The sequence below is a fragment of the Clavelina lepadiformis genome, chromosome 4 (assembly GCF_947623445.1).
Source record: "Clavelina lepadiformis chromosome 4, kaClaLepa1.1, whole genome shotgun sequence".
NCBI lineage: Eukaryota > Metazoa > Chordata > Ascidiacea > Aplousobranchia > Clavelinidae > Clavelina > Clavelina lepadiformis.
This window is the reverse complement of record NC_135243.1, coordinates 24,417,470-24,436,330: the sequence shown is the minus strand read 5'-3', so window position 1 is coordinate 24,436,330 and position 18,861 is coordinate 24,417,470. Positions and strand designations below refer to the sequence as shown.

The 18,861-nt window shown below is 39.8% G+C and overlaps 1 protein-coding gene across 1 annotated transcript; it reads right to left on the bottom strand.

The window, feature by feature from the left end:
- Positions 1 to 15,835: 15,835 nt before the first annotated feature.
- LOC143453082 (sialate:O-sulfotransferase 1-like) lies at positions 15,836 to 18,060 on the bottom strand. The gene is made up of 7 exons (XM_076954229.1): positions 18,023 to 18,060; positions 17,733 to 17,908; positions 17,372 to 17,570; positions 16,950 to 17,182; positions 16,701 to 16,880; positions 16,238 to 16,506; positions 15,836 to 15,889 (listed from the first exon to the last, which is right to left on the bottom strand). The coding sequence occupies exons 1-7, from the start codon at positions 18,058 to 18,060 to the stop codon at positions 15,836 to 15,838; spliced, it is 1,149 nt and encodes a 382-aa protein (XP_076810344.1).
- Between the last annotated feature and the right edge of the window lie 801 nt (positions 18,061 to 18,861).

Here is an 18,861-nt window from a genome sequence, read left to right as displayed (position 1 = left end):
GACGTTACGCGGTATATGAGTCGTTGTTGCGGATAATTTCATTCCCCGCTGACCGCTACTGGTTAACAATCTCGCACTTACGGTGCGTCACGTGATTAACCTCACACTAGCCCAGCTTGAGAAGCGAGAAGCTTTTGTCTCACAAGTCGGTCGTTGTCGCTGTTAGTGCTGTTGACCGTTGCATTGTTTGCACTGGAGATAATGCCTTTGTTTATTCCACAATGCCGGTTTCAGTACAAAACAACAAGATGCGCGACCGCGAGTCGTCGACGGCGAATCTTGCACCTAAGAAAAATCTTGCCTGAGTAGTTTCAGTGGAGAGCTCGAAATTAAACCCTAGGTTTCGTGTTTATCTTTTCTTGCACTAGTCTTGTCGTCTTTCAAGCAGGGTTGTTAAAAGTAAGCCAATGGATTTCTTGCATTTAGTGCGTGACAATAACGGTAACAATGAAAGTGTAATCGTTATTGTTACGCAACAGTAACAATGATAATTTGAAAACTAACCAACTACAGTATTGCCTTATACTTTACAAACCAATAAACACATAAATTTATGTTATAAATATAAACGTAAACTGGAAATGTGGCTCTTGAAAATTTACGGCCAGGTCAGATCAAGTCACGTGTTGGAATCATTGATTACATTCCGTTACCTCTTACCGCCGTTTCGACATTCTGAATTTGAGATAAAACCGTATGCACCCCACATTTAAAAAATAACCGGTACCTCTGTTTCTTAAATTAGGGGAATGCCCAATTCATGTAAAAACCGTGAAAGAAACTGTGAAATTTAGGTTAGGTGTGATGTCGACATTCTATTTTAACTCACAAGGAAATGTTAAAGAATTAAAATCATGACCTAACCGCCTACGTTCAATTTTGTGCTGCGTGACCTTCATAAGGTGAATTTGTCACATTCTTTAAGTAAATGGGTCGTTGTGTCTGTTTATTCATCTCTCGGGTTTGTGGGCACATAGCCAGGGTTGCCATCGGTCTGGACTTAAAAATGTGGACGACTAGGAAACGAAACAAGAATACTACCTTAAGTGCACAACAAGAGAAGACGAGACGCTATTTGCGTGTTCTTAATTTTGGTATCTCTTTTGTCTAAAACGGTATAATAAAGGTGTCGAAATGCCCAAAAAAGAAATAACCTCTACCCTCATATTAAAGCAAAAATAAGGACATTTCTCAGAAAAAAAGACAAAAATATTTTCTAACGCACTGACCTTTAAAATAAGGACAAATGTTACAAATAAGGACGGCAACCCTGCGTATGAGCTATCAAGTCACTTTACCACTTTGAACTTTACGGCAACTCCACATCACGTGAACATATATATATTTGGTAAACTGTACCAAACGCTAACAAATAAGAACTCAGCTTATCTGCGTTTGCTTTTTCCATTTGGCAAATTTTCCCATTGTTTATCATGTACTGTTTTGGCTTGTATTTGGCATAAGTTGCCAGGTCAAACAAGAGTAAACCAAGATGGCAAATACCCTGCCAAGGATCTTTATGCGATTTAGCAAAATATCATCGTTTCTTTCTAGTCTAGAGCAACGAAAGATGCAATGAACAATTTTACACTTCCTGACACTCCTTAATTGCTGACAACATCTTAAACCTTCCTGCGGGCCTTCATCTTCCATCTTCAACTTGCAAAGGTTACCGGGCGGCTGATGCTGTATAAAATCACCTTCGTTCGAGATTCTGCAAGTGTAATTTGTTTGATAAACGTTCGAGCTCTTCTGGATAAAAAGAGCAAATATTTCGCCAATGTTGCACTTTCAGTTGGTATGTTCTAATGCAAACGTCTTTAACCTTAGACAGTTGGATTAAAAATTTTTCAGCTTTTCCCTCACGTACTTGTCCTTCATATAGAAATCATATAAACTACGCGGATTATTTTATGGACATAATATGACGTCACTTTCGATTAGCTTGACAGTTCTATAATAAATTTATCCTTCAATGAGCCGAAGAGGTCCATAAGTGATGACGTCACTTTCCAATGCACCTTTTTCCATTTGCATGACGTCACGGCGACGACGTTAGACTAAGATATGTTTTGCAGCAGAATTTTACCTGGCATTTCAATATAACATTACATTACAACTGGCAGGCTAGGTTCAGGTCACTGCAGAACAGAGTTGGATCAATTGTAATTTGTAATTGAGCTGAATGTAATTGTAATTGTAATTGAAGCATTTTTATTTTGTGTAATTGTAATTAATTAATTCAGTTATTAATTGATACAGAGAATACATTTCTGTAGAATGTAGATGGTCTGGTGATATCACTGTGTGCTTCTGCAGGAACTCTGCTTTTCTCTCACTAATGCTGTGTGATGCCCATCGGATGCAAATCGATTAAAGTCGGCGATCAAGGCATCGTACGGATTCCGAATGATTAGAACTGCAGACTGATATGACGTCATTGTGTTTTTTACGAGCATGTGGTCTTTGACAACCACGCTGCGGACCTTCGAGATATTGTGTGGTTCAGCCAGGAACCCTACAAAATGCGAAAATAAAATGAAAAATGTCTTTCGCTTGAACATGATTAAGTAAAAACTGTTGATACCTGTTTTGTATAATGATTTGTCTCCATAAACACTTCCAGTGTAAATGCCAGTAGCTCTTTCGAGAAGATGACGAGTCCAAGTGTTTCCAGATCCTGGAAAACTAGTGAGTACGGTTTGGTTGTAATTCGTAGGAGGAAGGAGTCGGATGTTGTCGCATCTTGCATCCTCGGACAATGTCCGATAAACTTTGACGTGTGTTTGGTCGCAACTCACCTTGTTCGTCAGATTAATATTTTGATATTTGCTTCATTGTCCTCATATGTTTATATCTTTAAGTATCACAAAACTTTTAAAAGAAAATTTCTTCAGCCGCAGAATCCAGTTAAAATGTTGGTCTGGTAAAAATGTCCAGCCGGTTAAAATGTGGCGAACTAGTTGTGACAACACGATGTATATATTGCGACATAATTTTTTGTGAGTAAAAGATGCCTGAGTCTGATTAAACTGAGATTAGCGCGATGACATCATCGATTTAATTTAGACAGTTGTAGCTTTAAACCATCTGTATGCACATGAAGCCACCTCGATTGAGACCTAAAACCAGAAGGAATGAAAACAATATGAAACCTAAAAAATGAAATGACACCAAACGGAATCTGAAAAAATTGTCTTTTCGTCAATGTCTAGAAGGCAAGGAGATGCTTTGCAAAAACTTGAAATAGGAGCTTACTGGTGATGAACTGGGGGGGGGGGAGACAAGCACCTTCACGTGGTCCCCCCTGTCAGTAACATATCTAACAAGAAGATTTGCGAAGCGAAGTTTGTCAAAACCGAGCAATTACCCGGACCAGAGTTCAGCGCAGGGTGGCGAGGGAAACGCCCTTCCCAGGGCGCGGCAGCTCCTCTGTCGAAAAGTACCGTAGACCCACCGTCCTGCAGCTGAACACCGAGGGCATCACCGCCAGCAAGATCAGCGTCATAGAACACCTGGCCAACAAACATCAAGCCCTCATCATCGTCCTCCAAGAGACCCACTGCACATCTATGGATAAGTTGGTAATAACCAACTTCACACTCGCAGGCGCAATCCTCAGCAGGAAACACGGCCTCGCCACGTTTGTCCATGATCAACTGAGCTGGACCCTAGAAGACCAATCCCCAGCTCATTCGGAGCTCGAGTGGCTTTGTGTATACATAACAGGCTACAAGATAATCAATATCTACAAGCCCCCACCCTTGCGACTTAGACCATCAGCCATACCAGTGTTCCCCCACCCCAGCCTCTACATTGGTGACTTCAATAGCCACCACACGGACTGGGGCTACAAAACAACCAACAACGATGGAGAAAGCCTGGCTGCCTGGACAGCCAATAACAACCTCACCCTACTACACGATCCTAAGGGTGCTGCTAGCTTCTTCTCCGGGCGCTGGAACACTGGTACAAACCCAGACCTGGCATTCGCAAGTACGGGCTCCGATTGTCGACACCCGCACACACGTGTGCTAGCTAAGTTCCCAAGATCCCAACATCGACCCTCGCTTGTCACGCACCCCAAAACTCGCACTGCCTGTTCCGAGCAAGCGGGTTAAGCGTTGGAACTTCAGAAAGGCCGACTGGAAACGCTACGGCTTCCACACAAAAGAAACCGCCAAGCGTCTACCTCCGCCACACACCATCCACGTGGACGAAGGCTACCAGGAGCTCTGCGACGCAATAACATTTGCGGCAAAACATCCATCCCCCGCGGCCGTCGGAAGATCTACATACCGTGCTGGGATGAGGAGTGCCAAAGCCTCTACTGCGACTTCCTTGATGCCCCTCAGGGCGACGACACCAACACATCAGCCACAGTCCTACTAGAAAAGCTTGATCAAAAGAGGAAGCGCCGCTGGACAGAGGCTGTCGAATCAATCGACTTCACACACTCTAACCGCACAGCATGGAGCACATTGAACAATCTCACTGGCAGGTCACGAGCGCACTGGACGAACCACATGTGGAGCACAGAGTGGCAAAACAACTCCTCCAGATTCTGTGACTTCATAGCCGACGCCGACACAAACCCACCGGGAATGTTCCTCCCAAGAACTGTTTGGGTCAGGCTCAACCGCTTGCGCACCGGCGTCGGACGTTTTCGTTCAGACATGCACAAATGGGGACTGGCTCCCTCACCAGGATGCAAGTGTGGTGCCACAGAGCAGACAGCAGACCATGTGATCAATGCCTGCCCAATCCATCGGCCCTCACATGGTATGCGTGGTCTGAAAAGACTAGACGAGGATACAATCACAAGGTTACATCACCTCAATCACCTCATGCCCGGAGATCTAGTCTGGAAGAAAGAAACGCTCAAACGAAAAAGAAAAACTGGTGATGAACATTCAGTTTGTGTAAAGCTTCTGTCCCTATACTCATAAAAATCATAAGAGCATTTCATAAAACAAAAAACATTTTTCCATTTCACATTAAGTCCGACAAAATATTTGCTCGATTTTATCAAATATTCTATCATTTCATCACACTCTGGACGTTTTCAAGCTATGTAACGTAAAAACGAGTTATAAAATTTGAAACAAATTTCAACATAATGATTTTTCATTTTTCATTGATGAAATGCCACTCTCTCAAAGTATCTCCTTTGCTTCACCAACATCGTGATTAACTTTCTCCTTCATCAACTTGGTAAATGGGTCAATGATGAGTTTTTATATTTTTCTTTTACGTTCTCCATTCAGTTGTTGACTGAGACAAAGATTACCTTGTTGCAAGCATCGCTAACGATTTGGCCTAAACTATTACAAGTGGTGCTGGGAATCGAACACAGGTCGTATTATTTCAAACTCAGCTTTCTAACTACTAAAGTATTTAAACCACCAAGCGGACAAACATATTTGCTTATAATGACAGTTTTATACCAAGTTTAGTTAAATCTTCCTTTCATAGTTTGGCAGTAAAAAGTCTACAACTCGTTCATTCAGCAGCATTCTAGCTAAATATATATCACGATTAAACTTCTGCTTCATAACCTTGGTAAATGGGTTGATGGTGAGTTTACGTTTTTTTCTTTTATGTTCTCCATTCAGTTGTTGACTGAGACAGAGAATACGTTGCTGTAGATGGTCTGGTGATATCACTGTGTGCTTCTGCAGGAACTCGACCATTTTCAGTGTCGTAGCAATGGGGTCATTGACCAGTTCTCCAAATTCAATTATGATGAATGGTTTGCCACTTGTAACCACATTTCGAATCAAATTGAACCATACATAGGATATACGTTTGAAGTGATCGTCGAACTCTAAGAACAGAATGACAACAGGCATGACAACAGGCATGACAACAGGCATAAAGCAAAATTTTGAAATGTTTTCATGGAAAACATGGGCCTTACAACATATCCCGACAAAAGGCATAGCATAAAAGTTTGATAATTTTTTTGTGACGTAATGGCGCACTGACCCTTTCAATTTATTTACCTTTTGATTGAAATCGCTTTTCGCTCACTACTGCTGTGTGATGTCCATCGGATGCAAATCGATTAAAGTCGGCGATCATGGCATCGTACGGGTTTCGAATGATGAGAATTGCAGACTGATATGACGTCATTGTGTTTTTGTCAAGCATGTGATCTTTGACAACCACACTGCGGACCTTCGATATCTCGGGTAATTCAGCCAGGAACCCTACAACATGCGAAAATAAAATGAAAAATGTCTTTCGCTTGAACATGATTAAGTAAAAACTGTTGATACCGGATTTGTATAATGATTTGTCTCCATAAACACTTCCAGTGTAAATGCCAGTAGCTCTTTCGAGAAGATGACGAGTCCAAGTGTTTCCAGATCCTGGAAAACTAGTGAGTACGGTTTGGTTGTAATTCGCAGGAGGAAGGAGTCGGATGTTGTCACATCTTGCATCCTCGGATAATGTCCGATAAACTTTGACGTGTGTTTGGTCGCAACTCACCTTGTTCGTCAGATTAAGTCTGGAAAAAAGTTCGAGGAAAAATAAACCAAAAGTTTTAATATATTTCTGATTGTGGTTTACAATGTTTTAGGAATATGATTTCGTCCTAGAACAAAAACATTGTTTAAAACAAACTTGCCAACAAGACAGGGATTTCAACGCACCAGATAATTCAATGCCATATTTCCACATAATAAGCAAAACTTACCTCTTATTAAACCGACCACACATGCATTCACTTTTATTGTTTATTATTGCAAGCGGCAGGTTTTGCATATCGCAGAATAATATGCATTCGTGAAAAATCAAATTTTCTCTCCTAGTATAGTTGTCATCACTAGAATCTGGAACCGAGCGAAAGCATCCCAAAAATCTGGATGTGGCGACATTGTTGGACAAATTACGTCCTAAAATTTTAAATATTTTTAAATACTGTGGCATAATATATATGGCAACAAATAATTGCTTTGCGTATAGCGAGTCAAATTAACTACAGGGTCATTCATTCAGGCAAAAAAACGAAACAGATGTAGATCTACAAAAACCTGCAGGTCTCTGATATAATTTACCTTGAAAACAAGGAGATACGATTCTGAAAACCTGAACTGCATCACCACCACCACACGTTCCTGTTCCTCCACTGCAAGGAGTTTGGCAATTTGTGTACTGGAGTTGGGCAAATTGCGTCACTTCCTGTCCGCAAATGCAAGTGTCTCCGGATGTTAGCGCAGCGTAGTTTGCAGATCTTTATGCAAGTATTGTGACGTTTTATAAGTTCATCAATGATTGAATATATTGCAAGTGCGGTAGAAAGTGTAGGATTGAAAATTTTATCTGATTTTGTAAAGCTGACAATTACCTACACGAGCAGAATGAAAAACACAATTTGAGTGTCATGTAATTGTGCTTGGTGAAAAGAAGGAGTTTTGAATGTAAGTCTTTTGATTGGAAACAACCAACTCTGTTAACTTAAGAATAAGTAGTTAAAAATGGAAAAATAGAATAATTTGTTAATAATTACCACATTGGTAAAAATTAGCAATCCATCAGCAATTGCCTAAATATGCAAGTTATTTTTGGTAGAAATATAAATTAAATACTTTGTAGGGTTTTAAAAGCAACCAAAGTCTCTTGTTTTGTTTAAAGATAAACTCCATTGCATTAAACCTTGTCAATATATTTTTTTGAATACAATGCTACCTTGCCAAAACAAGTAACCTATTTATTGTCGGTTTTTGTCAAGTTTTGAAAGTTTTCTAAATACATACCTTCACAGTGAACGAATTTATTCATGTCTTGTGCTTCAAATTGGCTGCAAATAATATATATCACTTAATTTATAAATTTTAGGTCTTACATTTTAAGTTCAGATGAAATGCACAAGTTAAATATTTAGTCATATTTTAAGTCACTTATTGATATTTTACATTTGATCATTTCTTATAGAGTCTTGTGCTGGTGAGATGCAATTTCGAGACGGTGGGAATAGGAAATATGATGATGTCACAATGAATTCTGAGTAACCACATAATAGTACAACGAAAATGCCGAGAAAGCAAAATCATTTTCTTTTCTTCAATAATATCAATCTTGCAACATTCATTCTCATCATGCAATGAGTATGAGCTGGGGGTGCAGTGGGTTCTATTGTTAAAGCTTCGATCACAGTCGAAAAATAAAGTTTTCTGAAGAAAAATGTTAATGGTTTTGGTTTTGGTTTAATAAATAAAGGCTCTCTCTCTCTCTTCATGAGGCTAGTACCACGTTATACACATCACTAGCTCTCTAGGTTGGTCAAAACTCATAACATATAAATTGATAAAGATGAATTAAACATCAACGACAAATTTCTGCCAATAAGAAGATTGTCATAGCATCTTGGCTCTAATATTTATTCTTCGAATGACGTCAACCGGGCAACCGGCACTGTACAGAACGAAAGTAGCGTCGACAAATTGAAATTAACGACATCGAATCTAAACAACCAAGAAAACGGAGCTTTGTTTACAGACACCAGTTTTATTGTAGATCTACGTACACGCGCAGTACGAGCGAATACGAGAAAAATCACGCAAATTTAATGTTCACTGCTTCTGCAACGCCCTCCTTATAAAGCACAATGTATCAATTGTGGAATCCTGTAGACGGGACCGGAGTTTTGTAACAAAGAGTCATGTAACAAAGAGTTGTAGCCCCAAACTGGATTATTACTTTTGAAACGTTTAAATTCCATCTCTTAAATTTAGTCACTTCAAACTAGGTTGTAATCAAAGCTTTTCAACTGACACTTCACAGACTTTAGCTTGCCATGAGAATGCAGTCTTCTATTAAAAGAATCATTCATTATGCTTTCTTTGTGACGTGGTAGTAAATTTCACTATTTCAATTTCACAATTCCAATCATTTTTCATGCAAACCTTTTGAAATCGTTTGTCTCACTTAGCAGTTATTATCCGGTTAACCGGTTAGATAAATTCCAAATATACGGATATATCCGTTATCCGGATAGTAAAAATTATTGATATCCGAACTAACCCTACTGTAAATCCTGTAAATGTGGGGTGAGTGATGCTCTTGTTTCAGAGATTCCGAGCTCTTGTCTATTAGCCTGGTTTACTTGGACAGCTAGCAATCCACTTCTGAATGTTTTTTCCATCTTAACTAAAGTTAACTAACCACAACCATAACGGCAAACATCTGAAAAACACAACCAGTAACCCCCACTCATAAAGCATTAATTGTTCTGTCATATTGAGAATGCACATTTACAACGCTAATCCTTCACTTTCTTAACAATTGACTGCTATATTCATCTCGCCGTTAGCGGAACCTCAACTTAGCTCGAACAAACGAATGCACGTTTCCGGTTCAAGGACGCAATACCCCTAAGAATTAGCGATGCGAGTGTATTTTCATTTGCTAACTGTCTGTTAATTGCAGGTTACCGTATATCGCTAAAACCTGGGGAAAGCACGTAACTAGATTAAATAATAACTGAACTTATCCTAATAGTTTCAAAAAATAATTTCTACTGCGAAAAATAGAAAAGCACATTAAAATTATTATTGAGCTAATAATATTTACTGCATTAAGTATGTTTCGCTTGTAGCGTTTGGCCTTTATTGCTAATGAAGTGAAAACTTGGTCCATCGTAATAAAAGTTTGCTGACCACTGGTCTAGAGAGGGTGGCCTCAAGATAAACTCTTTTCTTGGTTGGGACTCAATATTAAGCGCTGAGCACAAAGTAACATGAAACAAAAAGAAAATGAAATGAATCTTAAAACCAATTACGAATGAAGTGAAACCAAACGCAGTCTGATTAAACTGAGCTTAGCGCGCTCACTTTTCCCAATTTGCTTTCATCGTGCAGGTAAATTCTGTGCTGTGGTCGTTGATATTTGGAGCTCCTGGTTCAATCAGAAAGTCTACGTTTACTACATAAGAATAAAGTCATAACTTAAGCACGAAACGTTTGCTTGCAAGAATAGGAACTGTTGGTTTTGGTAGGAAAGTTTCGCATGATTTTGTAAAGGTTTGCATGCAAAGTGCAAACAGCAAGTTCTGAACAGTGGACCTCTCCTTTCTTGGTTTCCTTGAGAATTCAGATGTTGATAATGTCACTATTCCACAACCTTTCTGCAACAATTCGAGTTCGCTTAAGACCAGCCAGACGTCTTAATATGAAGTCTTGGCTCAATTAATATTATATTAATTTATTCATATATTATCAGGTTATATAATAGGCTATTATATTAATATACTAATATTATAAAATTGACGTAATAACTCAACTTCTTTTTTTTCAAGGAACTGATATTGCCTTATTTGTGCGGGACTGTGGATTATCTGTTTTCAACGTCGTGCTTCATGCCCGCCTACCTTAGTCATTTTTGGACTGAAAAGAGTGGGCGATATTTCCTTCTCTACCACGGAGCGAACCGTTTTAGACCTTTTCGAGTCCTCGCTACGGAGCGTGTATTTCCGTTACCCTTTTTCCTTTTTCCTTAAAGATTCCAACGAATATCACACTAAGACGAAACAATATAGATTGTAATTACTAAACCCATACTTAGTCGCAGAATGAAGGGGATAGACACGATCTATGTATGGCAGATCCATAATGCTGTCACAATCAAACTCATAAATAGCGACTTAACGAACTCATGAAAAATACCATATCATGTGTGCAGCCTATAATTGGCTCAGTTTCACTACCATTTGTTAAACCTGCTTATTTGTTTTGTAAAACTAACTTTATTTGAACCTTAAATCTTGAACATGTCTTGTTTTCTAAATTTGGCTGGTGGGCGCCGTTTTTATAGGCAAAGCAATGTGAAGCTGGGCTGCTTTGCACCATATTGGATTAAATGAACAGCTAATACAAAGGAACTGTAGAAAGATTTGGTACATATTAACGCTCAGTAGAGTGCAGAGCAGCACACTATAATGGGCCGCATATTGTATCCTGTAACCTTTAAATCCTGTAAATGTGGGCTGAGTGATAGTTTCAGAGCTCTTGTCTATTAGCCTGGTTACCTTGGAGCGCTAGCAATCCACTTCTGAATGTTTTTTCCATCTTAACTAAAGGTTAACTATAGCTAAAACAGCAAACATCTGGAAAACACAACCAGTAGCCTCCCACTCATAAAGCGTTAATTGTTACGTCATATTGAGAATGCAAGCGTATTTCTATTTATAACGATAATCCTTCACTTCCCTAGGCACTCACTGCTATAGTCAGCTAGCGGAACTTCAACCCACGCTCGCTCAAACCAATGTACGTTTTAGTTTCAACGCCGCAATACAACTTAACATTAGCGATGCGAGTGTATTTTCATTTGCTAACTGTCTGTTAATTGCAGGTTACCGTATATCGCTAAAACCTGGGGAAGGCACATCACTAGATTAAAATTTTACTGAACTTATCCTAATAGCTTCAAAAAATAATGTCTACTGCCAAAAATAGAAAAGCACATTAAAATTATTATTGAGCTAATAATGTTTACTGAATTAAGTATGTTTCGCATGTAACGTTGGGCCTTCATTTACTAATGAAGTGAAAATTTGGGCCATCGTAATAAAGGTTTACCGACCACTAGATTAGAATACGGCGGCATCATGATAAACACTGAAGCCCTATTGGTTGAGACCCGGTATTAAGCGCTGAGCACAAAGTGCCATGAAACAAAATGAAAATGAAATGAATCTTAAAACCAAACAAAATCGATTTGAAACCAAATGCATTTTGATTAAACTGAGCTTAGCGCTGTTATTTTTCCGAACTTGCTTTCATCGCGCAGATAAATTTAAGTGCTGCGTTTGTTGATGTTTGGAGCTATTAGCTCACTCAAAAAATCTACGTTTTCTCAAATAAAATAACTAACATAAATTAAACACAAAAGGTTTGCCTGCAACAAAAGAAACTGATGGTTTTGGAGGAAAGTTTCACCCGACTTTGTAAAGGTTTCTATACAAAGTGTAAACTGCAAGTTCTGAGCGGTGGGATTTTCCTTTCTTAGTTTCCTTGAGAATTCAGATCCGTCCGTATTTTACTTTTTATTAATTGGTAGAGACAAAAATTCGCATAGGCCCTATGATATCTTTTAACCCCAGGGTCATCTCGGTCTGAACTCGGCTCTGGTTGCGATGGAAGAGCACATAAAAATATGACCGAACCAAACTTAGATTTTAAAAGAATGAAGAATTGAAATAAATAATACGAACGCACCTGACGATTTTAAAAGGAACATTGCCAAACACTCTTTTCCGGGTCTCCTTCAAATGTATTTACTGGTACTTCTGTGAAGTCAGTTCGACAAAAAGCGTATAACTGCTGACGACCAAGTGAAATAAAAATAGTAATCATCTGTATTAATGCTACTATGTTGTGGTACGACACCATCTACCGGCACAAAAGCGAGCATCATTGCTACCACCGAACTGACGAAACTGAGAAAAACAGTTACGGAATTTGACTGATTTTAAACTTTTCGAGTGAAACGTGTTTATCATTGTGGCATTATAGAGTGGTACTAAATGCAAGGATTGCTCTGAACGTTTTGCTTACTGTCGAATCTGTGAAAATTAATAGTAAACAGTGGTAATTTGACCACAATTGTTTTGCTATTTAATTAAAGGCTTTTTAGCTGAGCTATCGCAAATCTCGAAACTCCGCAGTGCGAAGTGTTCAGATTTGAGAGAGTGTTTCCTACATGCACATACTTTAAACTTAAGAAATTAACAAAAATAGTTGAAATTAAACATAAATAAAAACTCGTCCATAATCAAAATTTTTATTTACACAAGACTTTTTTGTCGAAAATCATTTTTTTTATTTCGGTAGCAAAATACGTCACAGTACCACTCTCTCTAAGAATCTTTTTTGCTTCACCAACATCGTGATTAACTTTCTCCTTCATCAACTTGGTAAATGGGTTGGTGGTAAGTTTTTAATTTTTTCTTTTACGTTTTCCATTCAGTTGTTAATTGATACAGAGAATATGTTTCTGTAGAATGTAGATGGTCTGGTGATATCACTGTGTGCTTCTGCAGGAACTCTGCTAAAGTTGGCGATCAAGGCATCGTACGGATTCCGAATGATTAGAACTGCAGACTGATATGACGTCATTGTGTTTTTTACGAGCATGTGATCTTTGACAACCACGCTGCGGACCTTCGAGATATTGTGTGGTTCAGCCAGGAACCCTACAAAATGCGAAAATAAAATGAAAAATGTCTTTCGCTTGAACATGATTAAGTAAAAACTGTTGATACCGGATTTGTATAATGATTTGTCTCCATAAACACTTCCAGTGTAAATGCCAGTAGCTCTTTCGAGAAGATGACGAGTCCAATTTTTTCCAGATCCTGGAAAACTAGTGAGTACGGTTTGGTTGTAATTCGCAGGAGGAAGGAGTCGGATGTTGTCACATCTTGCATCCTCGGATAATGTCCGATAAACTTTGACGTGTGTTTGGTCGCAACTCACCTTGTTCGTTGTAATATTTTGATATTTGCTTCATTGTCCTCATATGTTTATATCTTTAAGTATCACAAAACTTTTAAAAGAAAATTTCTTCATCCGCAGAATCCAGTTAAAATGTTGGTCTGGTAAAAATGTCCAGTCGGTTAAAATGTGGCGAACTAGTTGTGACAACACGATGTATATATTGCGACATAGTTTGTTGTAAGTAAAAGATGCCTGAGTCTGATTAAAGTGAGATTAGCATGATTATATCATCGATTTAATTTAGACAGTTGTAGCTTTAAACCATCTGTATGCACATGAAGCCACCTCGATTGAGACCTAAAACCAGAAGGAATGAAAACAATATGAAACCTAAAAAATGAAATGACACCAAACGGAATCTGAAAAAATTGTCTTTTCGTCAATGTCTAGAAGGCAAGGAGATGCTTTGCAAAAACTTGAAATAGGAGCTTACTGGTGATGAACTGGGGGGGGGGAGACAAGCACCTTCACGTGGTCCCCCCTGTCAGTAACATATCTAACAAGAAGATTTGCGAAGCGAAGTTTGTCAAAACCGAGCAATTACCCGGACCAGAGTTCAGCGCAGGGTGGCGAGGGAAACGCCCTTCCCAGGGCGCGGCAGCTCCTCTGTCGAAAAGTACCGTAGACCCACCGTCCTGCAGCTGAACACCGAGGGCATCACCGCCAGCAAGATCAGCGTCATAGAACACCTGGCCAACAAACATCAAGCCCTCATCATCGTCCTCCAAGAGACCCACTGCACATCTATGGATAAGTTGGTAATAACCAACTTCACACTCGCAGGCGCAATCCTCAGCAGGAAACACGGCCTCGCCACGTTTGTCCATGATCAACTGAGCTGGACCCTAGAAGACCAATCCCCAGCTCATTCGGAGCTCGAGTGGCTTTGTGTATACATAACAGGCTACAAGATAATCAATATCTACAAGCCCCCACCCTTGCGACTTAGACCATCAGCCATACCAGTGTTCCCCCACCCCAGCCTCTACATTGGTGACTTCAATAGCCACCACACGGACTGGGGCTACAAAACAACCAACAACGATGGAGAAAGCCTGGCTGCCTGGACAGCCAATAACAACCTCACCCTACTACACGATCCTAAGGGTGCTGCTAGCTTCTTCTCCGGGCGCTGGAACACTGGTACAAACCCAGACCTGGCATTCGCAAGTACGGGCTCCGATTGTCGACACCCGCACACACGTGTGCTAGCTAAGTTCCCAAGATCCCAACATCGACCCTCGCTTGTCACGCACCCCAAAACTCGCACTGCCTGTTCCGAGCAAGCGGGTTAAGCGTTGGAACTTCAGAAAGGCCGACTGGAAACGCTACGGCTTCCACACAAAAGAAACCGCCAAGCGTCTACCTCCGCCACACACCATCCACGTGGACGAAGGCTACCAGGAGCTCTGCGACGCAATAACATTTGCGGCAAAACATCCATCCCCCGCGGCCGTCGGAAGATCTACATACCGTGCTGGGATGAGGAGTGCCAAAGCCTCTACTGCGACTTCCTTGATGCCCCTCAGGGCGACGACACCAACACATCAGCCACAGTCCTACTAGAAAAGCTTGATCAAAAGAGGAAGCGCCGCTGGACAGAGGCTGTCGAATCAATCGACTTCACACACTCTAACCGCACAGCATGGAGCACATTGAACAATCTCACTGGCAGGTCACGAGCGCACTGGACGAACCACATGTGGAGCACAGAGTGGCAAAACAACTCCTCCAGATTCTGTGACTTCATAGCCGACGCCGACACAAACCCACCGGGAATGTTCCTCCCAAGAACTGTTTGGGTCAGGCTCAACCGCTTGCGCACCGGCGTCGGACGTTTTCGTTCAGACATGCACAAATGGGGACTGGCTCCCTCACCAGGATGCAAGTGTGGTGCCACAGAGCAGACAGCAGACCATGTGATCAATGCCTGCCCAATCCATCGGCCCTCACATGGTATGCGTGGTCTGAAAAGACTAGACGAGGATACAATCACAAGGTTACATCACCTCAATCACCTCATGCCCGGAGATCTAGTCTGGAAGAAAGAAACGCTCAAACGAAAAAGAAAAACTGGTGATGAACATTCAGTTTGTGTAAAGTTGCTGTCCCTATACTCATAAAAATCATAAGAGCATTTCATAAAACAAAAAACATTTTTCCATTTCACATTAAGTCCGACAAAATATTTGCTCGATTTTATCAAATATTCTATCATTTCATCACACTCTGGACGTTTTCAAGCTATGTAACGTAAAAACGAGTTATAAAATTTGAAACAAATTTCAACATAATGATTTTTCATTTTTCATTGATGAAATGCCACTCTCTCAAAGTATCTCCTTTGCTTCACCAACATCGTGATTAACTTTCTCCTTCATCAACTTGGTAAATGAATCAATGATGAGTTTTTATATTTTTCTTTTACGTTCTCCATTCAGTTGTTGACTGAGACAAAGATTACCTTGTTGCAAGCATCGCTAACGATTTGGCCTAAACTATTACAAGTGGTGCTGGGAATCGAACACAGGTCGTATTATTTCAAACTCAGCTTTCTAACTACCAAAGTATTTAAGCCACCAAGCGGACAAACATATTTGCTTATAATGACAGTTTTATATCAAGTTTAGTTAAATCTTCCTTTCATAGTTTGGCAGTGAAAAGTCTACAACTCGTTCATTCAGCAGCATTCTAGCTAAATATATATCACGATTAAACTTCTGCTTCATAACCTTGGTAAATGGGTTGATGGTGAGTTTACGTTTTTTTCTTTTATGTTCTCCATTCAGTTGTTGACTGAGACAGAGAATACGTTGCTGTAGATGGTCTGGTGATATCACTGTGTGCTTCTGCAGGAACTCGACCATTTTCAGTGTCGCAGCAATGGGGTCATTGACCAGTTCTCCAAATTCAATTATGATGAATGGTTTGCCACTTGTAACCACATTTCGAATCAAATTGAACCATACATAGGATATACGTTTGAAGTGATCGTCGAACTCTAAGAACAGAATGACAACAGGCATGACAACAGGCATAAAGCAAAATTTTGAAATGTTTTCATGGAAAACATGGGCCTTACAACATATCCCGACAAAAGGCATAACATAAAAGTTTGATAATTTTTTTGTGACGTAATGGCGCACTGACCCTTTCAATTTATTTACCTTTTGATTGAAATCGCTTTTCGCTCACTACTGGCTGTGTGATGTCCATCGGATGCAAATCGATTAAAGTCGGCGATCATGGCATCGTACGGGTTTCGAATGATGAGAATTGCAGACTGATATGACGTCATTGTGTTTTTGTCAAGCATGTGATCTTTGACAACCACACTGCGGACCTTCGATATCTCGGGTAATTCAGCCAGGAACCCTACAACATGCGAAAATAAAATGAAAAATGTCTTTCGCTTGAACATGATTAAGTAAAAACTGTTGATACCGGATTTGTATAATGATTTGTCTCCATAAACACTTCCAGTGTAAATGCCAGTAGCTCTTTCGAGAAGATGACGAGTCCAAGTGTTTCCAGACCCTGGAAAACTAGTGAGTACGGTTTGGTTGTAATTCGCAGGAGGAAGGAGTCGGATGTTGTCACATCTTGCATCCTCGGATAATGTCCGATAAACTTTGACGTGTGTTTGGTCGCAACTCACCTTGTTCGTCAGATTAAGTCTGGAAAAAAGTTCGAGGAAAAATAAACCAAAAGTTTTAATATATTTCTGATTGTGATTTACAATGTTTTAGGAATATGATTTCGTCCTAGAACAAAAACATTGTTTAAAACAAACTTGCCAACAAGACAGGGATTTCAACGCACCAGATAATTCAATGCCATATTTCCACATAATAAGCAAAACTTACCTCTTATTAAACCGACCACACATGCATTCACTTTTATTGTTTATTATTGCAAGCGGCAGGTTTTGCATATCGCAGAATAATATGCATTCGTGAAAAATCAAATTTTCTCTCCTAGTATAGTTGTCATCACTAGAATCTGGAACCGAGCGAAAGCATCCCAAAAATCTGGATGTGGCGACATTGTTGGACAAATTACGTCCTAAAATTTTAAATATTTTTAAATACTGTGGCATAATATATATGGCAACAAATAATTGCTTTGCGTATAGCGAGTCAAATTAACTACAGGGTCATTCATTCAGGCAAAAAAACGAAACAGATGTAGATCTACAAAAACCTGCAGGTCTCTGATATAATTTACCTTGAAAACAAGGAGATACGATTCTGAAAACCTGAACTGCATCACCACCACCACACGTTCCTGTTCCTCCACTGCAAGGAGTTTGGCATTTTGTGTACTGGAGTTGGGCAAATTGCGTCACTTCCTGTCCGCAAATGCAAGTGTCTCCGGATGTTAACGCAGCGTAGTTTGCAGATCTTTATGCAAGTATTGTGACGTTTTATAAGTTCATCAATGATTGAATATATTGCAAGTGCGGTAGAAAGTGTAGGATTGAAATTTTTATCTGATTTTGTAAAGCTGACAATTACCTGCACGAGCAGAATGAAAAACACAATTTGAGTGTCATGTAATTGTGCTTGGTGAAAAGAAGGAATTTTGAATGTAAGTCTTTTGATTGGAACCAACCAACCAATTTTTGGTAGAAATATAAATTAAATACTTTGTAGTGTTTTAAAAGCAACCAAAGTCTCTTGTTTTGTTTAAAGATAAACTCCATTCCGTTAAACCTTGTCCTTGTCGATTTATGTTTATGAATACAATGCTACCAAAACATGTGTTTATTGTCGTTTTTGTCATGTTTTGAAAGTTTTGTAAATACCTTCACACTGCATAGTCAGTTTCCTTTTTCGTTCGTCTTAAAACCCGCCAGACGGTAGCAGAGAAATCCACGTATGGAAAGCATCAGCTGGAGCGAGGCTTTTAGCTAGGCTTACCGTACGTCCCGTTTTAGCCGGGACAGTCCCGCTTTTAAAGGCTTTGTCCCGGTGTCCCGATCAGTCAACTAAAAGTCCCGCTTTGGCATTTACTGAGCCAGCATTGCCCTACACTACACGAATATTAGCATGATGTGATTGGTTTGTTTAGCCAATTTGCTGAAAAGCAATAATCGATGCGTGTTCTTGTTTCGTTGCGTTAAATGTGAAAGTAATTGTTACGTCATTCTAGCGGGTAATTGGTCCAGTAGTGAGTTGATTGTTAGCGCATTCGCTAGTTCAGTAATAGCCTAGTAGGTACGGTACCGTAAGTTGTTCGCATTTTCTTCTGCAAAAACCGTTTGAATGTGAAAGCCCTTATCACCTGCAAAATTAAAACTGACTTTTCCTGCTGTGGGTTTTATGAGAAAATAAAGTCGAATATAGACTTCTTG